At 41.8% G+C, this 26,032-nt stretch overlaps 4 protein-coding genes across 7 annotated transcripts; 3 read left to right on the forward strand and 1 right to left on the reverse strand.

Moving 5' to 3' along the window:
* Positions 1-53: 53 nt before the first annotated feature.
* LOC6648107 (ribosome-releasing factor 2, mitochondrial) lies at positions 54-2,951 on the forward strand. Of its 3 annotated transcripts, XM_002069890.4 has the most exons (9): positions 55-251; positions 315-477; positions 537-829; positions 899-1,268; positions 1,333-1,555; positions 1,603-2,117; positions 2,188-2,401; positions 2,459-2,608; positions 2,675-2,951. In XM_002069890.4, the coding sequence occupies exons 1-9, from the start codon at positions 119-121 to the stop codon at positions 2,837-2,839; spliced, it is 2,226 nt and encodes a 741-aa protein (XP_002069926.1). In that variant the 5' UTR covers positions 55-118; the 3' UTR covers positions 2,840-2,951. The 3 variants fall into 3 exon arrangements, with proteins under 3 accessions (XP_046869623.1, XP_023034363.1, XP_002069926.1); XM_047013667.1 differs by lacking the exons at positions 2,459-2,608; positions 2,675-2,951 and having other exon boundaries at positions 54-251; positions 2,193-2,249; XM_023178595.2 differs by lacking the exons at positions 2,188-2,401; positions 2,459-2,608; positions 2,675-2,951 and having other exon boundaries at positions 54-251; positions 1,610-1,677.
* A 225-nt stretch (positions 2,952-3,176) lies between these two features.
* LOC6648106 (probable 39S ribosomal protein L45, mitochondrial) lies at positions 3,177-4,467 on the forward strand. Its single transcript, XM_002069889.4, has 2 exons — positions 3,177-3,342; positions 3,406-4,467. The coding sequence occupies exons 1-2, from the start codon at positions 3,298-3,300 to the stop codon at positions 4,372-4,374; spliced, it is 1,014 nt and encodes a 337-aa protein (XP_002069925.1). The 5' UTR covers positions 3,177-3,297; the 3' UTR covers positions 4,375-4,467.
* A 1,408-nt stretch (positions 4,468-5,875) lies between these two features.
* Positions 5,876-24,688, reverse strand: LOC6648105 (regulator of G-protein signaling loco). Of its 2 annotated transcripts, XM_002069888.4 has the most exons (5): positions 24,364-24,688; positions 22,060-24,287; positions 7,988-8,821; positions 6,726-7,920; positions 5,876-6,658 (listed from the first exon to the last, which is right to left on the reverse strand). In XM_002069888.4, exons 2-5 carry the CDS (start codon positions 24,283-24,285, stop codon positions 6,072-6,074), a joined length of 4,842 nt encoding a protein of 1,613 aa, XP_002069924.3. In that variant the 5' UTR covers positions 24,286-24,287; positions 24,364-24,688; the 3' UTR covers positions 5,876-6,071. The 2 variants fall into 2 exon arrangements, with proteins under 2 accessions (XP_002069924.3, XP_046869624.1); XM_047013668.1 differs by lacking the exons at positions 22,060-24,287; positions 24,364-24,688 and adding an exon at positions 14,885-16,075.
* Positions 24,689-24,822: 134 nt separating this feature from the next.
* LOC6648103 (aprataxin and PNK-like factor) lies at positions 24,823-25,986 on the forward strand. The gene is made up of 3 exons (XM_002069886.4): positions 24,823-25,375; positions 25,434-25,597; positions 25,654-25,986. The coding sequence occupies exons 1-3, from the start codon at positions 24,912-24,914 to the stop codon at positions 25,896-25,898; spliced, it is 873 nt and encodes a 290-aa protein (XP_002069922.3). The 5' UTR covers positions 24,823-24,911; the 3' UTR covers positions 25,899-25,986.
* The last annotated feature ends 46 nt before the right edge of the window (positions 25,987-26,032 follow it).

Raw genomic sequence — 26,032 nt, forward strand, 5'->3', positions numbered from 1 at the left:
AAACGGAGAAGTTATCGATTATTTTTTTAAGGTTACCAGCCTTCTCCAAAAAAAAAAACAATAGGTTATCAGCTGTGCGGCATGCACACGGAAGTTGCAACAATTATTATCACTGAAAATGTTGCGCTATGTTTATTTTAATGGATTCGGAATGCGCCAAGGGTTGCTTAAGCGATGCTCCTCCCACATCCTTAGACGTAGCTATAGCAGCGACATTAGAAACATTGGAATTTTGGCCCACATCGATGCGGGTGAGTCGGCGGTATAAATGTAGTCCCCATAAAAGACTTACATATGTATTTGTATTTTTGCAGGGAAAACCACAACCACAGAGCGAATGCTTTTTTATGCTGGCAAAACGCGGTCCCTGGGTGAAGTCCATCGCGGCAACACAGTGACTGATTATCTAACCCAGGAGCGGGAACGAGGAATTACCATTTGCAGTTCTGCTGTAACATTTCCCTGGAATGGTAAACGGTGAGTAACAAATTTCAGATAACTAAAACCCATTCTGTATGTTCAAAATATTGGTTCAGCATCAATTTGTTGGACACACCGGGTCATATAGATTTCACCATGGAGGTCGAGCAATCTCTGCATGCCGTGGACGGGGTAATTGTGGTATTGGACGCCACTGCTGGTGTTGAAGCTCAAACAATGACTGTGTGGTCCCAGGCTGACAAACATCGATTGCCTCGTCTTGTATTTGTTAATAAGATGGATCGACCAGATGCCGACTTCAACAAGTGTGTGGAGGATTTGAAGTCAAAGCTAGAAACGTTTCCGGTGTGCATACAGTATCCGGCCAAATCAAATGAGGGGCAATTAGGTGAGATATCCCTTCGACTTCATTAAATACGACGGTTATTTTAAAACCTTGCATATAATTTGTTTTTAGGTATATACGATGTCATCACACTGGAGCAATTGAATTGGCAGCAGAAGGATCTGGGTCGTAGCTATAGTAAACTCAAACTGGAGCCTTCTGATGGTTTAAGGCAGCTGCAGGATAAACGCAATGAACTGATTGATCAGCTGTCTGGCTTGGATGATGAGTTAGCCGATGTGGTAATCAGCACGGAGAGTTTTGACAAAGTTAGCAACGAGCTTGTAAATAAGGCATTGCGCCGGGTCATTTGCCAGCAAAAGGCTGTCCCTGTTCTGCTGGGATCGGCATATAAAAACATCGGGATTCAATGCCTGATGGATGCAGTAAATCACTATTTACCGGCTCCTGAAGAACGCAACGAAATTTACAATTGCTTTGGGTGAGACAGGAAGAATAGTATCAGTAGTAACAGTTAAATCACCATTGATGACTTCCCATTACAGAAACGAACTAGCTGGAAAGGTTTTTAAGATTGTCCACGACAAACAGCGTGGACCCTTGACCTTGGTGCGGGTTATGCGTGGAGAATTGAAGCGAGGAATGCGTCTTACATGTTCTAGTGGCCAAGCCGAGGTCATATCCAAATTGTATGAGCCCTTGGCTGATGAGTATCGTGAGGTCAGCGTAGTTTCGTCCGGCGATGTAGCCCTATGTGCTGGGTTGAAGGTGAGGATATGATATTTTTCCATAATCAAATTCTAACTTTCCCAAAGTCTACAGTGACTGGTGACTTATTAACAAGTAGCCAATCGTCGTTAAAAAATGCCGAAAAGCGTTTTAAACAGCAGAGACATTCAGATGGCATGTCAGAGGAAGAGGACGATGACGAGGACCACCACTTGGATGGGCTATTCGATCTTGCTCCTCAAATACCCGATGCCGTGTACTTTTGTTCTATTGAACCACCAAGTATTTCATCACAAACAGCGATGGAGCAGGCACTAAGGCAGCTACAGCGCGAGGATCCCAGCCTGCGTGTCAGCTATGATTCGATCACTGGTCAGACTGTGCTTGGCGGCATGGGTGAGCTGCATATGGATATCATTAAATCACGTATCTTGAGCGAGTATAAAATTGACGTTGATCTCGGACCTTTACAAATTGCCTACAAAGAGACCATCGAAGCGCCATCGTTAACCACATTGAGTGTGGAGAAGGAAATTGCTGGAACCAAGCAGAATGTTAGCATAACTTTGGAGTTGGTTAAAAATCAAAGTGAGATTTTTAGGTAAATAGCCATTATCAGATTAATCTAACTAAGAAGGAGATCGATATCAAGAATTTCTTTATTATCAAAGTTTAGATAAATCGCCGGAGAATCTACAGAATCTGAATAAGCTGCGTCCTCGTATTGTGCAGGTATTGCGAAAAGGATCCATTAGTGCCTTGGAGCGTGGCCCCCGTGTGGGTGGCCAAGTGGTAGATACACAAATACGCTTACATAATGCAATCATAGGACGGGGAACAGCGGATGCCTTCATTATGGCCACCGCAGCGCAATGTGTACAAAAGGTAATTAGGATGTGATTATTTTCGTGGCGTAAAAATTAATGATATTAATATTTTTAGTTACTAAGCGAGAATGGAACCCGGCTATTAGAGCCAATAATGGCATTGCAAATTGTCGCTCCCAGTGAACGCGTCTCCAGCATAATGGCGGATCTATCAAGGCGTCGAGCTATTATCAATGACGTTCTTCCCAAAGGTGACAGAAACAAGGTGAGCAAATGAATGCAGAGACTTTTTGAACTTATTTATATCTTTTAATTTTTATATTTATTTTAGTTGATTTTAATAAATGCTCCGCTGGCTGAACTTCCTGGTTACGCCAGCACTCTACGTACAATTAGTTCAGGAACGGCAAGCATGACTATGCAACCATGCGGATTTTCCAACATGAATTCCTCTGACGAGTCACTGGCGATAAGACGTGCCCAGGGCTTAGAATAGTTTTCCTAGCTGTTAGTTATTTGTTAACTAGTTTTAGGTTACGATAATTCTTTTTGAAAATAACATCCAATTCAGGATATTATCGATACCACTAAAAATATCGATATTGAAATCAGGTGTTTATTAGTGTTGCCAGATCAGACGGTCTGGTAGTGCCGTTTTTACATAAAAACGCTAGCGTTTACTCACGCGATTTAAAACGCGTGAGTAAACCGCTCGAACATTTGAGTAAACGCGCGAACATGTTCGAGTTCGTGAGTAATGTTGTGTTCACGTTCGAAGTTCGCGAGTAAAGTTGGAGTTGGGCTCATCTGTTGCGGTTCGCCTCATCGGTTTGGCTCATCGGTTGGAGTTGGGCTCATCTGTTGCGGTTCGCCTCATCTGTTGCGGTTCGCCTCTTCGATGCTTTTTTTCGCTCGGTTCGTTCGGTGTGAAAAAAAGCGCGAAATTCCACAAAAATGGAGAAGCTCATGTCGGTGAAGAATTGTCTAAAACTCGTGCAGGTAACAACAATATAATTTGGTAATGTTGAGTGGGCTTAAATCCTCTTAATTGCCGATTTTCAGTTGCTGCCGGCGCCGGCTATGGCCCCTGCTTTACAGTTGCAGCAGGTGCGCCATCGGCAGACGAAACACTGGAAGCCGGAGTTCAAACGGTTGCGCAAGCAGAAATTCGTCAAGATTGACCTGCCCAATTTTCGGGAAAAGGCAGAGGATATTAGCAAGGAAGAGATGCGGAGTCGAATGAAGGAACGGGGTGTGCTTCCACCTCGACCCTGGATGGAACGGCCGTTTCATATTAGTTGCACAGGAGGCATATTTGAAGCCTATGTGCCCCCCGAAGGTGATGGAAAAAAGTCGCTCATTTCGTCCAGTGGTGCCAAGCAGAAGCTAGAGTTCCTAGAAAAGAAATCAAAGAGCTTAATGGCGGTACGCAAAATACGTTCCTATGAGGAAAGTTTTAGTACAGACGAGTTTGGTGATCACGCCCAAGAGATCTATATAGCCGCACACACGCACATGGCGGCCAGAGAGAAGTACAAGATTCGCGAATTTGTCTCTGAACGGTGCTATCCCGAGATGATGCACAATGTCAAGGACAAGACCATTCATTGGCGATTCCTGCAGTCTTTAGAGCCGCCACGTGTAGTGCATGCCCGCGTCACCGAGGTCATCACCAAGGAGAATCAGTTCGCCCAGGTTACTGTGCGTTTTCACACACAGCAGATGTTAGCCATTTATGATCGTTTTGGACGACTCATGCATGGCAGCGAAATTCTTACCAAAGATGTACTTGAATATGTCGTGTTTGAGAAACATATATCCAACGAATATGGAAAGTGGCGGCTCCACGACAAGATCATACCTGATTGGCTGCCGCCGAAACAACCAGCACCGATTACCTATCGTCTAATTGAGGATGTCATCGAGGAGACTCCGACTCAGATAGAAGCTAGCAAGGATAAAGTGGAACAGATTGCAGCAACAAGTATCGACAGCAATGATGCTAGCACAAAGTCTTCGTTGGCCATTTGATTGTATTTTTTGTGGGTTGCTTGGCGGCTAAAAAGATTAAAGGCCGTCGAAGTGGTTCATTAATAATGAAAGAAATGTTATTTTTACAATTCATTTTTGATCTGTTTTTTTTTCCCCCGTCTTGTTTTTGGTTTTTGTATTTCAGTTACTATATTAGACGATTCTAATAGAAATCGATATATTTATTTTAAATGTTATGGCTAAAATACCTAGCGATTGGCCTGTGTAGATATATATGGGCAAGCCTTTTCCAGTTATTAGATTAAAGTAACGAATTGAATTAAACAATTATACATATGTATGCTTTAAAAAATTTGCATTATATATAAAAATAATATTAAATTTTAGCGCAAAATGTCAATAAATATGCGTTTTTTCTCCAAAAAAAAAAATCAAACGGCCCTAAAAGTATGCTACACGTTTTACTCCACAACAGCTAAATTTAAATTAACAGCCCAAAAGTATGCCACACATATTAACAAATTTGAAAGTTTATCCACCTTCTATCGGTTTCTGTTCGCCTGGTATTTCATATTTTACCCAGTTAAAAATTAAACAATTGACCTGCCCCAAATTTACAATTTTTGATATATTGAGACAGAATACCAGGCGAACAGAAATGCATAGAAGGTGGATTTCTAAAAATGTTATCTAAATTTGTAGCTTACATTTTTGGCAGTTTAATTTTTCAATTTTTGACTCCCAAAATCGTACTGCAGAACATATGAAATACCAGGCGAACAGAAATGCATAGAAGGTGGATTTCGTAAAAAGTTATCTAAATTTGTAGCATATATTTTTGGGCCGTTACATTTTTTAATTTTTAACTGGGAAAATCGCACTGCAGAAAATATGAAATACCAGGCGAACAGAAATGCGTAGAAGGTGAATTTTGTAAAAAGTTACCTAAATTTGTAGCATACATTTTTGGGCAGTTACATTTTTTAATTTTTAACTGCGAAAATCGTACTACAGAAATACCAGGCGAACAGAAATTCATACAAGGTGGATTTACTTTAAAATTTTAAAAATATATTGCATACTTTTTTGGGTAAGAAATTATGAAAATATTTAGCATACTTTTTTGGGCAGTTGAATAGTGGGCAAAGGAAAATTAGTTTTTTTCTAAAATCTCAGCGTCCCGCAGCACTATCGGGATGTCTTTCAGGAGGATGACAGTTCTTGATGCGGGGAGTCATATTCTTTAGGTTTCGTCGTGATCCTTAAAAGGACTCGCGAGATATTAGCTCTTTATTCTTTGACAAAAAGTCCCTATATCTCAGCTTCTCGAAGGACTTTCCAAGATCTGTTAGAGACATTCGAAGCAAGCCATCAAAGACTACAATCTGACATAAAGTCATCCTGATCGCCTTTGAAATAGCTGAGTTACAAGGACATTTGTGTATTTTCTGTAATATTTGGGCCATTTTTACCACTAATCCCAAAATTTGAGAAAGCCTTTTGGAGGGATAGTAAAAATTATATCTAGACACTATACGGATACTTATAGGTATAAGTTATTGGCTCTTATTTATTTATTCTCTCAATAATGTTTTAAAGTTATGTCTAATTATAAATAAAGTTGCTATATTACATACAAAAACAGTTCGTCATAGTTAATTGGAGCTGGACAGCATGCAATGGGAATAAATATAATATATACACAAGGCTCTTCAGAGTCGTCAGACCCCACACGACTAAACAAAACTACTGCTGGGCTCGTCTAGATAGGCACAACGAGTGCCCGCTGACTCCAGGGATTTACGTGCCATGTTGTCTATGGGTAATTTGTTCGCAAAGGGTCCACTGCTGCTCCCGGTTGTCTTTGTGGGTGATATTGGTGTCTGTTTAGTTGGCGAGAATTTATTGCAATAGTTTCCCGTGGTTGGCTGCGATGCCACACCCCAGTTTGATGGTTTTATGGGTAGCACCTTGGGTTTTGGTGGCAACGGAGGCGGCGCTTTGGTAAATTCATTTGGATCCTGCATGTCTGCAGGCAAATCAGTCTCTTGCTCCAGATCCACTTTCATAGGCGACACTTGTTGCTGGCTTTGACTTCGGGCAATTGAAAATCGTGGGGCTGGTTGAGGTAGCCCTTCCGCTGTCTGAGGACTGGTCTTGCTAATGGGACTAAGATTAGCGCGCACCTTTCGTAGCTTTGAGGCAGCTGCATTCAGGTTCTCCTTGTTCTTTAAGAAATCTGGCAAATCAAAGTTAATCTCTGTGCCACGTTGATCTTCTAGGCGTGCCAACTGTGCTCGCTTCAGACCTTCGAGAAGTTCATCTAAAGGATGAAATAAAAAAATATTAAAACAAACTGAGCAAGATCCTTCTAGATGATATTAGCTCACCTTGATGCTCTGCTACTCGCTCCGTCACCTGCAACTTGACACCTGCTTTGAGCTTTGCTATAATTGGCTTTTTGGGATCTGCCGGCAATGTGGCCGCTGTCGTTCCCGTTGCTGGGAGCGCCTCCTCGGAATGTTGACTACTGCTAGTGGATTTCTTCTTGAGTTTTGGAAGCTTGCTGCTGGGAATGTTTGCCGTATTGTTGCGCTGGTGGCGTCGCATGCCAAACAATGACGAAGAGCTCTCCGATGGTGCGTCATTGGATTTTATGGAACACAAATCGCTGGACTTTTTCCTATCCGCTGCCGCTGCATCAGCCGCCTTGTTTTGGAGTAGCTCATTGAACACCTTGTTGGTTAGCTCATCCAGTTGGCCTTGCGAAGAGCTGGTCGTTGTTGCGGAAGGAGGAAGAGGTTTCATAGGTTTAGTGAGCTTCGGCGGCACAATATTGCCGCCGCCTGGCTGAAAATCCGACTGACGCATTACAATCTGCAGCCGATGGCCATCAGCTATGGTAACGGGCTGCATCAGGTCGAGTGGCATCTGGGTGTCGCGCATGAGGACCACAACTCCATCCATTTTGTAATTATACTTAGTCAGAATCGGTCTAATGACCTCGTGCAAATGTTTTTTGGGCTTGCTCTTTACAGAAATCACCTTGGGATCGGGCAGATCCAGTTTAAAGGCAACGCGCCGTTCGATAACCACCTCCTTTCCGGCCAAGATCTGCGATGGCTGCTGGGTATCAATGGACTTTGTGGTTCCTTGAAACACAATGTCGTAGTAGGGATACACCAGATTCCTTTTCTCAAGAAGGCGATCCACCAATTGGCTCACAGTTTCGCCTGGCCGTGTCTGCACAATCGTCGTGGCTCCATCGCTCAATATGACCCGGCACAGGGAGCAAACACTCTCGGCACTAGCTGTCGCCCCACACGCCCCGCCCGCATCAAAGGATGACAGAGAGGAGCGGGAGCTGTGCAGATCACTTAGCGAATTCTGATTGGAGGTAAGCTTTAGCGATGCACTGGACAGCAGTCCCGGCGGCGGAGGAGGCAATGGAGGCGCCGGCATTAGACTATTCTGAAGATCGGACATTAGTTCGCTACGATCACGGGATTTACTTCGAGTCTTGCGGTGCCAGGGCAGTAGACTCTTACGTCGGCGATCCTCGGCGTTGCTTGCCGATTTTTTGAGCTATCAGAAGACAGAGAAGAGACATTAGAATTTGACAGACAGCAAAAGGAATAAGTAACTAACTAACCTTGGAGGAGGCAACCAAGTGAAAATTTGTCTTCAGCAGATCATCCAGATTGGCCCCGTTGTAGGGCAGAGGCTGTCCCTTTTGCTCGGCCTCCACGCAACTCTTGTAGAGATCCGATCGTATGAAGCGCTGATAGCTATCGAACTTCATCAGATTGAAGATTTGCTTCTGAGCGGGAGCAAAAATGTCTGCAGCAGCACTGGCCAGATTCTCCTCTGTCAAATTGCGAGCCTGTGAGTCCACATTGACGGGATCGCTGCTGCTGTTGGCTAAGTGCTTGGCAAAAATCTCACGAGCCACACTTGAACGTTCTGCCTCCGACTCGATTAGGCGATACCGCTCACAGGCCGTCCAGAAGTAAATGTTCTCCGCGGAGAACTCTTTTTTCAAGAACTCGGCAAACGTTTGCATGCCGGCGGCATCTTGAAGCATCCGTTCAAACGATGTGCCCCACTGACTAGGCGTCCCAGTGGTGTTGGCGGTGGTGGCGTCTGGCGGCGGTATTGACGGCGTCGTATCCTGGGCGAGGACATCCACCGTCACTGCATGGACTGAGGGCGGCGCCGGTGTGGTGAGTATTTGTGGCACTTGCAAGAAACTGCGTGAAGTGGCCGCCTTTCGTTCAGCATCCAGCATCAGCGTCTTAATGTACACATCGTTGTCGGAGGCGTTCATGGAGGCAGTGCGTCTCACTAGCGGTGAATTATGCTTCTGTTGGCCCTGCTGCTGCAGCTGCTGCTGCTGTTTCGCCACCTTGTCGGTGCGCGGCGTTCGAAACGATGACTGACCCCAGGCTCGACGAAAAGGCGATGCATTGGCGGGCAGTGCTCGGTTCTATAAGAAAAGAGGAAAATTCATTTTTCGTTAGTCACACGCAAAGTTCAACCAACTCATAATTTACAAACTACTACAAATTGTGTCGGACGCATGTCATTATCATGGTCAGCAGACACCACAGACAGACCTCGCCGATAAACTTTTGACCTCCCCCCCTCCTCCACCCAACTAGAGTATCCCAAACTCCCTCTGTCCCACTTGCCCACCACTTTAAAGCACTTTGTCGATAATTACTCTGTCAGAAAGAACTCTCCGAGCTGACTCTCAATGACTTCCATCCTCCATTTACATAGTACATTCTCTCGTTGGGGGCATTTCCCACTCTCCACTCTTTGAGAAAGATTAATGAATTTCTATTTCGAAAACCCCATCATCTCATCTCTCTCTCTCTTAGACAGATCGGACGACTCAGCTCAAGTTTCGCATTATAATCAACTGTCTGTACAGATGTAGGCACACATACGTACATACGATACATCGATATATGTATGTTTATACACACATATGGATATATTTGTCTAATGGCTTTTTGTTTATTTTTTTCCCATCTTTTTTTTTGGGTGGTTGACGTTCATAATGGACCAAAGAGAAATTTCCAACACTTCCGGTTGAGTTTTTTTATAGCAAACGGAATCAAGACAATTAGTCGTTTAAGGGCAAAAGCAATTTTTATTCATTTCTCGTGTCTTCAATTAATAGAAACCAATTTAAAAGTTACCAGTTTGTTGGTGAAAGATGAGATAGATTTTGTATATGGTAGAATTGAGTTTGTTTGAATTCGCTGGCATCTTAAATAAAATTGTACCACCATTCCGATCTAGCTATATAATAAATATTTAAACGAACTAGAAAAGCAGAAGAAACTAGATCAGTAACAAGAGAAACAGGTATAAGAACTCAGCTTATTATGGACATATGGAAAAAGTTAGATAATCCGATATTTATTACTCTAATTGAGTTATTTGAAAAGTTTTTCGTTCACTCACATCTGCTTGGAAGTGTATATGTGCTTTTTTATCATATTAAATAAAACGAAAACTGGGTCAAACTACTTCAACTTCAGTTTGTTTTAGTAGGAAAGGCAACGCCCCAAAAGGTCCAAGAGGGGCTGGCGAGGGGGAGGTGGAAAAACAACAAATTTGTAAAATTTAAAGAAAAAAAAAACGCACATACACACCAATAAACAGAGAGCAATAACAACTGCAAATAAGCAACAAGTAAACGCAACAAAGCGAACATAAATCAACGTTGATTGCCAAACAATAGACATGACTCCGGGGGGATTGAAGGGTGGAAGGGGATTGATTTGAGGTGTGTGTGTGTGTGTGTGTTTGGCCAATCAGTCAGTAAATAGGAAATGAGCAATTTGCCAAAGTAAATAATTAAAATAATTCCAATGACAGACTCAAAAATACTTGCAACTTGTGCAACAATTAAATTTAAACAGAGACAACAAGAGATACAGAGAGAGAGAGAGAGAGATATAGCCAAGCCCAAGCTTTCGCTCTCGCTCTCGCTATGGGCACCCTCACCAGGGGCATATTTCTATGCTTGAGTGGACACTGACATGGACATTTTCCGGTGCTCCATTGCTCTGAGGTGCATTCACATTTACATTACCCAGCCCCAGTCCGATCGGCCCCCTCCCAGCTACTTGCCCCCTTCTTTCTGTGGCTATGTGGTTGTTTCTTTAGATATATTAAAGTCATCATCATAGAGTCATTGCGCTGGGTTTTGCATTTCAAACGGCAAACGGGTAAAGCAAACAAACAAAATCCCACGAGTAAATTATCTTCAATAGCTTTTGGCTCAGGTTTCCACGACCATTCGTTTCTTCTCCTCCTCCTCCTCCTCCATTTCCAACACGATAATTTCTTTCTTTACACTTGCTCCACACTCTTCGCCTCTTAAAAGGGTAGGGCGACACTTTGGTAGCCTTTCAAATTTTTTAGCCCATATTAGAGGAAAAAGATGGACCCAACCTGTTGGTGGCACTTAATTAAGCGAAAATAAGCCCCCTCCCCTCCATTACGATGGTAATTGGATCCAGAAACCGAAACCTGAAGAAGGAAAACCACAAACTGTTCACATTTTTGACGGTCTGATAGACACATGTTAATGGAAAATTGCAAATGGTTTTCGATGAGTTGTATAACAAGGTGATGTGAAGCGATACGAAACGAGGTGGCGAGGAATTCCTATCAAGAACCGATAAGTAGAGCTTTACGTGCTCTGGATTGACTCTAGAAACCGATCGAGATATATACATATATAAAATTTAACACGTATTTTAGACGCTCGGAAGAGTTAAACCCAACACGCATATCACACTTTGAAATTTCTCACAATAAATACAACTCATTTTATTTGTGCTTGGTGATAACAAATAATGACAAAGAATTGGAAATGTCTTACAGAAAACCCCCTCGAAAACAGATTTCTCTGAAATGTATGCCGGAAAATAAGACGTCACAAGAATTTCTTGAATTATAATCAAACAGCATGCAGGGAATGAAGTTATAAGGGGGGGCTGAGGGGATTGGGAGTGAGGAGAGGAAAGTTGGGGGTGTATATATATATATATGTACATAGGAAAATGATTAACTAACCATTTATGTGTGTATGTGTATAGACAAAGTTGATAAACCCGAAATGGCTTCTTGTATGTAGAATGAGAGAGATAGAAAGGGAAAGAGCCAGAACCTACCCGATGCAAATTTTATGTTTTCTCTTTCTTTCCTATATTATATTCCGAATTCCATGCAAGATATTCTCAAGGTGTGTCGTAGTTATACTTGTTGTTGGTTGTATTGTTTTTATTTTTTGCGTGGGCAAATGCAAAGAAAGCGAAAACGTGCCGCTTTTGTCAATTTAGTTTTATTCTTTTATTCATTTTCTACACCAATTGTACATATGTATATGTATGCTCTTTGGACTCTTTGTCAGTCTGGAGAGGAGGAGGAGACGCGAGACTTTGAGGTTTACAATAATTTCAATTTTTTCTTTCTTTCATCTGATGATGATTTTTTTTTCTCACACACAATTTCAACCACTTGCACACGATATAGGGAATCTGAACTCTGCCGAGAAACGAACTCGTAGCCTCGACGTATACAAACTAACTGAGAAATGTGAGCGCAAAATCTCAAAACGACACACAGTGAGTAACCGAGAGTAAGAGAGAGCGGCCCCAACAGCTGCTGCATTGGGGGGAGTAATGCTCACACACACTCACGACAACGATCACAATGGCTCTCTCATTTTCAAGTTGCTGTGTTGTTATTGTTGTTTGTCCGTTCATTACTCACTCTCAGTTTGCTAAATGTATGTATGTATGTACATACATATTTGTCTATTTGCCCAGCACCGGCTGCTGCTTATGAATGAACTGCATTGAATCGAGACCCACTCAAAAGCAGTTGTGGGTGTGTTTTTTGTTTTGCTCTCCCTCAATCTATCTATCTTTGCCTTTATCTCACTCTCTCTATCTCGTGCCCTCTCTCTTGCATCAAGTGACGCATTTTTTTGTTGAGCAGCTGCTGTCTTTAATTAAATGTTATTTCGTTTTCGTTTTTTGTTCGTTACGTCTCCTTTGTCTTCTTTTAGTCAGCATTGCCAATTAATTAAGTTGCTTAAGACATTTTTAACAATTTATCACACATTTTGTTGCCGACCTCCCAAACGCCCCCCTTACCTTAGGAACCCACAAATCGTTTCCTTTCCTTCTTTGCGTGCCCATATAAGTATGCAAAGCAAATATTTTAATGATCTTACACAATTGGAATAAGACATGCTGAAACATGTGCAAAAGATCTAAAAACTAAGTGACCAACGAAGTAGATCAAATTAAATATTTTAAATAGTAAAAAGAAGAAATGCACATAACAATGAAAGCAAATTTTAATTGGGATTTCCAAACACAGTTAATACATTTGGTCTGCATCGAAAAGAGTATAAGTATGTACATATAAATGTATGTGTGTACAAATATCAGAAGACGAAGGTGTGACAAACTCACAATGTGACAGGGTAGATAAGACAATAAGTCTAAAGATTATCCAAGATCCAATGTCCAAATGCGATAAGAGACTTAGACCTGCAAACGGCATTTGATATCAAATTTCAATTCTTTGAAATGAAAACCATTTGCAAACTGGCACCAACAATTTATGTTCGATAGTTAATTTATTTATGTACATACATATATGTACATATGTATGTATATTTTATCTCTCTTTCTTTTTGCAAATATTTAAACTCAATTACTTTCTATAAATAACTCGAAAAGCAAAACAAAGTTGCGAATAAATTAAACAAGGCATTTTTTTTTTTTTTTAGAGCTATAAACAAAGAGCTAGAGACAATTGAAATAATTAAAATGCCAAAAGCAGGCGATCGGTCTGTAGTTTTAGTAGGAGAAGCAAAAAGGAATGCGGGCGATTCTTGTTGTTGTTCTTCTTGTTTGGTTGATAAATTAAGTTATTTGCACATATGTATGTACACACACACTCACACACACACACATGTGTACATAAACAAAACAAGCGTGGAAGAAAGACCCCCCATTTGTGGCACATGACCAGGCTAAAAACCTAAAAATTCCAAATTTAAATTCAATTCCTATGTGTATACCGCACGCCGCCCCTTTTTCTCTATCCAACAACAACACATCTCTATAATTTTACAGTTATTTATGATTTGTTTAGCAAGGGAAAATAACCAAAAAAAAAAAACCGAAATTACTTTCCATAGTTTTACGCATATTTGAATGTATTGGTTCTATATTGGCTTTATGTGAGATATGCGTGCCATTTGATCCATCCCTCTGAGCTCCCTCAGTATATATATAGAGTATTTTCAGCTTTTTTCAAATATTTTTGAACAATTGCGACCGCTGTGCATTAAATTAAATATCCGGCATGCTTCTGTTTGTTGTTGTTCTTTGTTCATTTGATGGAATTTAATGCGGGCTATATGCGTTTATTCCGCTGATATATTCCGCCAAGCGGAAGAATGAATCGGTTGGGACTAGATTGGTTTGCCATGCCCGAACAGCTCCCGGCAACCCTATTACTTCTTATTATAAGGGCATTCCCATCGAATTGATTATTATGTATTCAATTTGTTTTACTCGTTTTGGACACCAACTGACCATCATCAGACACAGACGATAGACATGGCAAATGGTGGCGATGAGTTGCCTAAAAAACAAAAAGTGAAATGCCTCAGCAGCAGAGCCAACAGGTGTCGCATCGCCCATACAAATGCGACAATTAGAAAGTCTCATTATGGTAAAACAAAGTGGGTGTCGGGGTGTTTGGGGTGTCGTTAAACAAGACCCAAGTGAAATTATTCATACATTTCTTTCAAATTGTTGCCTATGTAGACATATGTAATTAGCGAAATAGCTAACTGAAACTAAAATTGAAATATTTTGGCTAAGTAATGTCAAGACTGCAAATAATGTGCCTTAATTATTATTACGTATCCGAAGTGTACGCCAATTAGGGAGCTTAGAAATGTATTCATATACTTATTAAAATATACATATCTGAAACGCAAAACATTTTCGATCTAATCTACAAAGATTTGCCAATAAGTTTCCCAATGTCTGACCTGATCTTACCCTAAACAATCGAACGTTGAGATGGGATGAGAAAAACAAAAACATTTAATGAAATTTATGATAATTATTTGCAAACAAGTGTACTTTATTGGCATATAAACTAATACTAAATGGCAAATTCTTATTTAATAGAGACCCTTAATGGATGGCATCGATCAACGATCGAATCCGAGAAATGATAAACACTATTTAAAAATATGGGAGTGCGCTTCGATGGAATCTCTGATGGGACCATATGGTCGCCAATTAGGCGGAACGCGATGTGATATACAAAATGATGGACGATGACTTGAGTGTAAATAAACAGTGATCTTCCAGTGAACAAAATATGTGCGGCACAACACAACTGATGGATGGGGCCCAGCTGGGGGCCAGCACCCAAGATTCATTCATACGATTCAAAGCGAACAGAGATGGCTCTAAAAGTGACTCACGCGTATAACGTTGGTGGCATCGCCGAGAACAGGTGGCTTGGTGAAGTCCATTTGCTGCATGGCATCCGGATCGCTTATGGAACGGCGCAGTGTGGTCACCGAGGCGCGTTTGGCATGGAACGATCCACGTAGAAAGCGGGCAAATTCGCAAGCCGCACTCTTGCCAGCCTTGCAGACGGCTCGGGGTGGTGTGATCTTGAAACTGGGCAACAGTGGGGCATGCATCTCAAAGGAGGAGTCTGGCGATTGGGAGCTGGAAGAGCTGGCAGAGGAACTGCTGCCCTGCAATGAATGAAGAGACGTCAAATTGGAGCTGGCCGAACTGATGCCATCATCATGATCGTCTTCCTCGGCGTCATAGCAGCTCCTGGGCTGGTCATTTGGCAAGGGAGAACACCCCAGATGAGGATCCTGATCATTTTCATTGTTGTCGCCGCTGGTGGGGCTAACACGGAGCAGAACGGGAGAATTCGCTCGACTTTCTGTCTCTGGTTCGGTTAACTTGCGACTGCAACTGCGACGTTTGGCCGCCGAACTGAAGAACTGCAAGACGCGCGACGCACTGCGGCAGCTTCGTCGTTCGGCCTGGACCCTAGCCAGAGCCATGGGTGGGGGCATTAGATCTTCTGCTTCGGCATATTTCCGCTGACCCCTGGCAACACCCTCCAACTGATGGTGCTGCTCCTCCTCCTCCTCCTGCACCACCTCCTCGACTATATTGATCTGCGGTGAGGCACTACGTCTGCCGCTGGCACTGCGATAAATCTCCTTGGCCTTGCGGCAAATAAATGGCGAACTGCATTTGGATGATGTTGGTTTCTTGTTGGGTGTACTGCTGGCCTGATGCTGTTGGTGCAGTTGTTGTTCGGCCCCGCGCTTCTCAAAGTCCTGCACAAAGCGGGACAAACTCTCGCGATCCAACTCGGTGAGGCAGCGATGACGCAAATGATGGACATTTCCAGGATTTTTCGTCGTCCCAGCGGAAGGCTGAGGGCTGGCCATAATCCTTTTGATCTCGAAGCTGCTGTCAAAAGTGCTAGAGTCGTTCAATTGGCTCAGCGACTGAACAAATCGTTCCACCATACTGGAGATACTTTGATCACTGTTGTTTGATTGTATTGGTTTTAATAGTTTTTTGGGATTTATTGTTACTTTATTACAATTATTATTGTTCATGACGCGCAAATGAACTAAAAAAAAATGTATACAAAATTTAGAACTTGTTCTTTTTCACTTCTCTTTCAGTTTGTCTGTGCAATTAAAACGCAAAGTTCTTGGTCGGGTTATTCTTTCCGGGCCACGTTCGCGTTGTTTGACTATTAGCTTCTGACTGAATTTTCCTGGCCAAATTGCCAAGCAAATGTAAACTTTGTGCCTTACACACAAACACACACACTCACACAGCGCGAGCCCACCATTCATGGAAATGAGTGAGAAAAGCAATTTTCCTATGCAAATTGAGAATGAGAATGTTTGTGAGGAGGGGGAATCCTTCCTTCCGAACGCCTCCACACATTCGAGGCCAGGCGCCTGCGCACTTGAGACTGTAACCCATCGAGACGAGACTTGGTTATGTGCCTGCCTTTTCTTTTTGGCCATAACGACAGCACTTTGGCCCATTCAAATCGTGCTTGGCATGCCAAAGATTCTAAGCCGACTGTGACGGAAATTGTCACTTGTCTGGAGCATCTCCAATATGGTTAGAGGAGTCGGATGATGCGTCATATCCACTATGAATTCTTTTGCCTTAATCATGAGGTAAACGAGTGAGTAAACTCACGAGTTTGAAAGTCGATTAACGCATTAGGCATTAATGAGGTCAGAGCCACAGAGATCCACACAAATGTGTAACGAATTCTAAACAATTTTTTATAAAAATTAATATCTTATCAATAAACAAATAAAAGAAACTCAGCCAGAAAGTGGCAGACTGCATATGTTACTCTATTATTGCCCCATTAACCAAGTAAAGTTGAGGCTTAAAAACTATTGGATGAAATTATTTGCTAGCGGTTAATAGATTGACCATTAAAATTCCCAGATTCAGAAAATCTATCTCAGTTTTTTAGCTTGTATAGGAAAAGACCTCTAACCTTCAAATAAATAGAATATCAGATCATTGATCAAAGTATGGCGGCTTTTACTCTTTTCCTCTATTTTCTATAGGGTATATATGGAAAATTGTTTATTTGGGCAAATAAATAAATGTGGCAAAGGCGCAAACAAAACGAAATTGCGCTTTAATGTAGTACAAAAGGCCTCTAATAGCCCTGACCCAAAAGAAAACTAAACTAAATATCCAAGACATTAGATTGTAGAAACGTGACTAAAATGAAAAAACTTTCCATATATTCTTCTTTGGTCTATCTGGCGAAATTTTCCTTTAAGAATTCGTCATCTGCATGGAGCAAAATCAAATAAATTATGCATTTTTTTCTACATAAATAATGAATGAGGAGAATGCATCGTTTAAATTGTTAGCTATTAATGAGGCACAGTCTCCACATACATATGTATATATATGTATATGTATGTATGCTAGGTATATTGTGCACGGCTGAGCACAAGCCACTTCTCCGTAGAGTAATGACTAACATCGCGAACGGGACTCAATCGGAGGAGATCGTGTGGCTCACGAATCAAGATGAAAGCGTTAGTGACATCATTTCATACTTTAACTTGACTGATTATTGCAACAGCATGTGCGATCGGATCTTATCTAAGACCGATTCAGTCACAGTCAAGCTCGATTATTATTATTTTCGTGATCATTTTCATCCACCCATCAGCACCTCTTCTTACCCCTCTGTCAATTCGTAGAATGCTATTTGTGGAGTGATTAAATCGAAAGCTGTCTACTTTTTGGGCAAGGTTTTTATATGGAAATCGAACACGATCAATAATTTGTGTGAATTGCTTTGAAATTTTAAGTGGAATTTCATTTTTTTTTTCTCTTTTTCATTGGATTCTAATTCGCTTACAGCTAAAACAAATAAATAGGGAATGTGTGGGCGGGTAGGCAGGCAGGCAGCAGATATTTACAGGAAATTAGGGAAATCACTTTGAGGATCGTTAATCTCATTTATAACCTGGCTAATACTTTGCATTTTAATTGCACAGTTTTTGCGGTTTTGTGGGGTATTTAAAAGAGTTCTGCTTAAAGTTTATAAACACACACACACACACATACACGCACAACAATGGAATTATGGAATTTAGTATAAATCAACTTTGACTAGTTTTTTTTTTTGGGATTTTGTGTGGGGGTTGGGAATGGGAAATTACCGCGACTGCGTCACTAAAACAAATATTTGCATATTTTTAGATCGGTTGCGTTTTTCAAGGGGGCCTACAATCAAGGTAATGCGTTAAACATAACAACATTCTGGTGTAAGAGAATTGGGGGGTGGTGGTGGGGGGATCGTTTGTTTTTCATTTTCTTCTGTTTTCTGTTGATTTAGCAGTTGATTTATTTTTAGACACATTCACACATCCATCGACATTCGAGGCAATAGTCAAAAGTTCAATTGACTGCAATTATTGTTTTGTTAGCGAATTATTTTCTGGCCAGTTCTCAATGATATTATTCTGATCGATTGTGGGCGGCATTTGGTTAACTTTTTTAAACACATACACAACGAAAATATTTTCGATTTCTTGATTCTAGGTCGTTGTGCCGCGAATTGTGAAAATATATATACATATGTATATGATTTTAAAGCACTTTTTCTTTATTTATGTATTAAAAAATTTCCATGTGCGTTGCTAACGAACTGCGATCGAAGACTGACTCAGACATTGTGCGAGGCATGAGCTGTTAACGACATTTTCATATGCTGTTGTCTTAACTTGGCTCAGGTGAATACAGACAGCAACAGCAACAACAACAACAATCACTTTGTAGCCGACAGCTGTAGCTCTATAGACAGACAGAGACAAGAGACCAGAGTGAGATCCAGGTGGAGAGAGAAGAGCGCAAGCGCGCGCGTTTTTCTATAGCGTCAACAGACACTGACAGGGGCGGTTTGTCTTACAAGGCAATTTTTGCGGTTACATTCCCAGTTGCCCCTCTCAGAGGAGTTAGTCATTGGTCAGGCCAACAACACGAGTCAGAGTCAGGTGTTTTATCCATATGCCTCTCATATGCCTTACCTGACTTTAATGTCACGGGTGAATTTTAACTTTATGAGCGACAGTTTAAATCTATTAAATGCCCTGTAAGTCTTAGTAGTCAAATTTGTTCTAACTAAACACAGATATAACCAATTATCTTTAATATCAGGTGGCCATCTCTTGTGATATTTTAGTTTATAGAGTATTTACGGTGCATATATCGACAGTCGAAATGGTCCCTTTTCGTTGGACTACAAAACTTTTTTCGTCAAGTGTCTGTTTCTTTCTTCGTTTAGGGTTTTTTTTTAGCTTTAATGGTCATATCAATTGACAGGTTACGTGCCGGTGGCACAAGGTTTTTATTAATATATTGTATATAATTATTAGCACAGTTTTTTTTGTTTTTAACACAGAAATATTACTTCTGACGTACTTTGGAACAGAATATTTCATTTCATTTATTTATTTATTTACTTTTTCCCCAAAACGTTATCAAAAAAATAAAAAAAAAAATACGAAACGCACATAAACACAGACGCACACACACACATACACACACATGTTGGGGCTATTTGATCTGCTAAATTTAAAGAATTTAAAAATAAATTGTTTGTGCATGGCCTTTGGCATTTGTGTTGATAATAACAACAACAACAACAACAACAAAACAAACAAACATAACTGTATAGATAAAGTGAAACATGTTTGTTGCCATGACATGCCACTCGGTTAGATATAAGATATTCAAACCACATATGTACATAGTCAGCTGGCAAATACGTTATAGAAAAAAAAAAACAACAAAATAGAAGTGTAATCGCAGTCACAGGTGAGGGCAACTTTGCGGCTTATTCTAGTCGAGAACGAATCTGGTAATAACTGAAAAAGTCAAATGCTAAGTTCATTTCCCATGACGATCCACAAGCCAACGAAGCGTTCGAAGAAGGAAAACAAGTAGTAACGATCATTTGGCAGTGTCTCCCCCTTGAAATGTTTATTAGTGACTCTTCGAGGGTTGTTTTTCCTTTTCACCTGTGTTGCACCTGTGACGGCATGTGCCACCACCAGACGAACCTAATTTCACTTGCCGCCAAAAAGGACCGCATCAACCTGTTTGAGTTGAGTTCTAAAGATTGCGTGTTCAACTTTACTTATATTCCTTTATATTTATGAATTCCATTACTCAAATGCCTATATCTGACATGTGCAACAGAAATAGCTGGCAAATGGAAGGGACAATTGTTTAGCATTGCCTTGAGTGGAAAATTTAGTAGAAATGGCTACTGATTTGGTAATAATAAAGAAATTTGAATATTATTTTTATCATTATTATTCATTTAAGTGTAGGATATTTGGTTTAAACTATCAACCTAACTATATTTTACAAGCACTGGCAACTAAGGTCTTCGGCTTAGACGAAAACTACATCCATACAATAGCCTGGGATTCGAACCCGGTTGCCTAAATGACTGGGCCACTTAGACAACTTATATACCGAGGACTGCAAATTGGAATATAAAGCCGCTTGACATCGCATTATATCTTATAATTCGATTTTCTATAGTTATAGCTTTCTTTCATTTTATTTTCCTATCTATTCTCAGAGCAATTTAGGCAATTGACCAAGTCTAAATCGAGATCGGGTAACAAATGTTAAACAGAAAGGTCATATGGAAGCCAAATGAGTTATTAACCAGCTTCAATATATGCATATATACTATAAGCTTACCACATTATCGACATTCTCCTCCGAGTAGAGACCACAAACAAGTTCTCGAAATGACATTTTTTTTGCATTGATCGCAATTGCACTTTACTTTTTCGATTTGTTGTTACTTTTGGTTTTAATTTATTGATAAATATATAAATTATATTGTTTTATTTTCGGGCCCACACACACACACACAAACAACAACACTTATTATGGGTGACGTTGAACTGAACAGAACTTGAACTTTTTATGGAGCAACTTTTTTATAAGATTTTTGTTTTATCATAAAACAAAAAGTGCATAATTATTGAAACAGTTAATAAAACAGATAGCACAGCGAAAGTGAAAACCGCAACGACGACGACAACAATAAGAAATAAGGCAAAAAATTGAATAATCGCATGTTGTCAAATCGAAAATCAAACTAAGTTATGAGAACCAACCGACCGACGAGAGCTCCTAAGAATCTCGTGTAGAGGGAGAGAGAGTGAGACAGGGAACATGACAAAGGTCAGCAGAGAAATATAAATACATATATATGTATGTATTTATTAAAAATATATATAAATGTATGTCTGTACATGTATTCCCATTAATTGGTTTAGATTGAATTAAGCGCGTTGTGAACGCTTCGTTTCCAGTTGAGCAGAGTGACGTCACAAAGGCTCTGGATTTATTTTTAAAACGCGGTAGATTCCACTCTCTCCACTCTGTTATCAATCAAGTGACGCAAACGCCGAGTGATAAGCAGTTCGAAACATAATCAACAATAGGAGGAGTGGAGTGAGAGTATTTTAAAACGAATTTCCAATTTCAAAAAGGAGATACACTACGAATACCTATTACTAAAGCAACGCGTATACTACTGAAAGTTATGGATGGGGATAACGCCCCAACTGGCTGGACAGAGGAACCGAATGGCACGCATACTGCCACAGATTACCCACTGTGGTATTTCGAATATCGTGTGTGTGTGTGAGTATCTGTGTCTTATCGTGGGGCAGAGCAAAGATTGTGTGCTCTGTGTCTGTGTGTGTGTGTGAATGAGAGAGTGTAGTAGACGGAGCGACGATAAGTTCAGGTAACAGTATGCGGCGGCGATATCCAGGTAAACAAAATACGGTTAAACTTTCAACATGGTAGGTATAGGTATGGGTTCTCCCATAATACAGGGTTCTCAAAGAGAGAAAAGGCGATGACAAATTCTTTAATGATATAAAATTACAAAGAATTTCTGGCCAACTTTGGGAACTTAACATAACGATGATTCCCCCCTTAGGTGCTACTTGCTTAGGAAGCCTTATATATGTATGCTGATATGGCAAATTTATTGGAATTATTATTCACTTACCCCCAAATCCGGTTCACTATTTGTAGCTTCTAATAGGCAATTTGTGTCTGACGTTGTGGATGAGATTCGATCTTGGTGGGCGGCTTTGTGTATATTCTGCAAACTAGTCCAAGTGTCCATGTTGTCCATGATATTATGTGTGTGTGATGTTGATGATTGAATGATGTCAATGGCCTCGAATCCTAGGGAATGACGTGAACCCGGCTTGCCAAACACCTGGACACTGAGCTTGTGCGGTGTTGTTGTTGATGAAGATGGCGTTGTCTCTATGGCCAGGGAGCGACGCATTTTTCGCGGCACACATGAGGGATGGACAAAATGAATGTCTCGAGTCTCGTGATCGTCCAGTGAGGGAGCCGCCGAATGCAGCGAAATGTCATCCATGGACGCAACAGCAGTCAGAGCAGAGACTGACGGTAAATCATCATCATTGTCCATCAGAAGATTAAGGACATCATCACAAGAACGGGTGGCAGTGAGATTTGTGGCTGGGCTCTTGATTAGATTGAAGCTGGCCAAAAGATTGGGGCGACGTAGCGAAGATGTCGATGGTGGTGGTGAATTTGGACCCAAATCGGGCATGGCTCGCACAGTTAGACGATTGTCGGGAATACCCACAATGCCTTGAGGACGAGCTGGAGCTGGTAGACCATGACCAACGGCAGGATGCTGGACTCCCTGGGCGGCTGCTCCTCCACCATTTCCAAGGAAATCCACGACCACAATGCGATCGGAGATGTTTGTGCAATCGTTATTGAAACCAATTCCCGAATCCGAATTTGAGGTGGTTGTAGACATCTCACTATGATTCGACGGTTGCGGCGAGTGGGCAGCGGCGCCTCCTGCCCCAATCACTCCTCCTCCTCCTGCACCTCCGACTTCACATTCCGATTGATGACCGCGACTAGCGGGGGGTAATATTCGCATGGTATACATGCTGCGTATTAGATTGACCACATACTCCGAGTTGTTCGGAAACTCTAGGCAGAGATTAGAGATCGGATCTCGTGTGCATTCCAAATGAAACTCATGAGCTCTCTGTATATGTTGGCCGTGCTCAATGAGTTTGGTGTCGATAACAAAGACATGACAACTATGCGAGATGCTAATGTGTCCACCATTTCCACCACCACCACCACCACCTCCTACTCCTCCTGCATTGAAGGCTTCATATTCCTCCTCGATTTGGGTGTTGTGTATCGCGCTGGTCACAAGACCAAAGAAACGATTCTCGCTCTCAGACGATGAGCTTACATAGTTAAGCCTCGAAGAGGCGTAAGTGGCCAAGGCACTGCCATTGGAGCTCTGTAGAGTGAGGCTATCAGGTGTGATGCCCATCAACACAATGGTGGGTTGACGCTTCTCCTGGCGTAGTTTGCGAATACACGAGCGCACAGTCTGTAGCTTCGAGCTGTGTGAAATCTGCTTGGGCATCTCAATTGTGCCCAAGTAACCTACAATGACACGATATTCTAAGGCTGCACTGCCCACCACCCGCACCATGGCACTAACATTGGCCACGTCCGCTTGTCCCGAACCCGCACACACTTTGGCCAGCTGGACAAGTGGCGCGTCTTCCAGTACAGGGCGCAGCGGCAGTGTGGACCGCTGCTTGGATTCATCCGCATCTTCATGGGCAGCATCTGCAGCTGCTGAAGGCGGCGGCTTCTTTTGCGGTGAGTTGCGCAAACGATTCATCTTGGACTTGTGATGCAAAAAACGCGGCTTGTGCCGTAAACTGGCGGCCACCAGCTGGCCGCGGGCACTTCGCTGCAGCAACAATGGATTAGCATGGGCATTCTCCTCATCCGAACTGTCCGAGTAGTAATTCTCGGCGATCTGCATACGTATGCTGCCAAAAGAGTTTCCGATCAGTTGAACAACCGTTTCGTGCGGCAGCTTGGACACATTCAGACCATTCACGGAAATGAGAAAGTCTCCGGAACGCAGACCCGCCTGCTCAGCCGGAGAGTTGCTGATGATGCATGACAGACGACACGGCTGTTGGCCAGAGATAGTGAAGCCAAAGCCATTGTAGCCTCGACGGACATCGACGGTTCGAGTTCCATTATAATTGTAGTTGGGACGCTTTTTGCGACGTCGTTGATGCTGCTGCTGTGCTATGGCTGACGTGGATGCCACTGGAGGGGTGGAGGAGGCAGACACTGAAACTGGAGGCATCTCGCCCGAGCTGGTTATGGGTAATGGCGGATGGTGATGATGCATGGCTAAAATGGCATGAATCAAATGACAAACGATAACTTAAATGGTCTTCATCTAGAGGAAGAGGAGGATTTAGCCCACCTTTTTCATTGATGCAAGTTTTGCTCTGGAATGCGGTTTGTTTTCTGGCTGCTGCTGCCCCCTGCCTCTTTTTGGTAGTAGATTCACTCACAAGATCACTCTATCTCTTTCTCACTCACATTAGTAGTCGAGTGCAAACAGAAACATATGTATCTTGTTGCACTTTCTCAGACGTGGAAAACTATCAAATTAATACTTGCACAACTTGCATAGAAGTTCATTGCTTCAATTGAAACATTTTTCCAAACCAAAATTTATAAGTTAGGTATTATTTTTTAATAAAACTAAACCACAAAACAAAGCGCAAGCGCAGCCTAGATAAAAAAAAACTATTAATGCAAACAGTTGGCAGCACCACTTTGGGTTGGCATTAGTGAAGCGTTGCTCATAAATGATCAAGGCATTTAAGTTCCATCTCTAACTATCGCATCGCGGAACTAGTTCTCATTGTCGTGATTACATTAGTTCTTCTCTCACCTCTAGCATTAGTTTTGCGTTGTGAAATAATTTTTGAAATTGTCGCTCCTTAAATACCACTTACGCATTTTATGTTTATAATGAGTGCTGTTAGCGAAGAGCAACAGCAGGAGGATGCTATCGGCACCACAAATGAGTCGGTTACTACAAATCAGGATGAAACCATTAAACGGAAGCTACCTGAAATTGAAGGAGCGGGCGATGCAGGTGTCTCCAGTGAAGCCAGTCCGGCAAAACGCATAAAAACAGAGCCCAGTGAATGCGAGGCCGAACCCGAATCAATAAAGGTAGAGCCAAATGTCGAAGCAGTCAAAACAGAGCCCACCGATGAGGATCCTTCACCAGCTGCAGCCGTATCCAGCGATTCCTCTGCTGCTGTGAAGGCAGAACCAGTTGACACCAGTGTAACACCTCCAGTGGTAGTGAAACAAGAAGCAACACAGAGTAATGGTGAAGCAACAGCAAATAATGCTTCTGCTGTTGTCTCCTCCAGCACCATTCGACCGTCCTGCCGCTTTGGCATACGATGCTATAGGTAGGGTTTCATTATATTTAAATTAAGCACATCAAATTTATCCAATTCTTTAATTCAGGCGTAACCCTGCTCATCGTAGCGCTGAGGCGCATCCAGGTGATGATGACTATCGCCGCCCTGACTATCCTGAACCGCCACTCGGCACGCCAGCCTGTCCATTTGGGAATCTGTGTTATCGCCGCAATCCCGTGCATTTCCAGCAGCATTCACATCCGCCAGATTGTAAGTAACATGCTATGGTAGCACCAATATAGTAGCCCAGCTAAAGGACACTCTAGTCAATTCTGCCCAGAACATACGCAATCGATTGCGGCAACGTAGACGTGTCCAGCAGCAGCAAAACGATCCCGATTCCGATTTAAATTCCGAGGATGATGAGGATCCATTTGCTGGTGACTCGGATAAAGATGAAGAATATAAACCAGGGGCAGACATTGACGACGACGGAGGCGACGATGATGATGACGACGACGAAGAGCTGGAATTTGATAGCCAACGTGTAAATTGTGACCAGTATGATTAAGTTTACTTATTTTTCTAGTTATTGTTATGTAAAAAGTGTAAGTTTAAAGCTTATTGTTAAAATACAAAATGTTTATTCATGAAATTCAGTTGACCATCAGTTATTATCATGTTTCTTTCTGGGGCCGAATATCA

This window comes from Drosophila willistoni, chromosome 3R (assembly GCF_018902025.1).
Source record: "Drosophila willistoni isolate 14030-0811.24 chromosome 3R, UCI_dwil_1.1, whole genome shotgun sequence".
Lineage (NCBI taxonomy): Eukaryota > Metazoa > Arthropoda > Insecta > Diptera > Drosophilidae > Drosophila > Drosophila willistoni.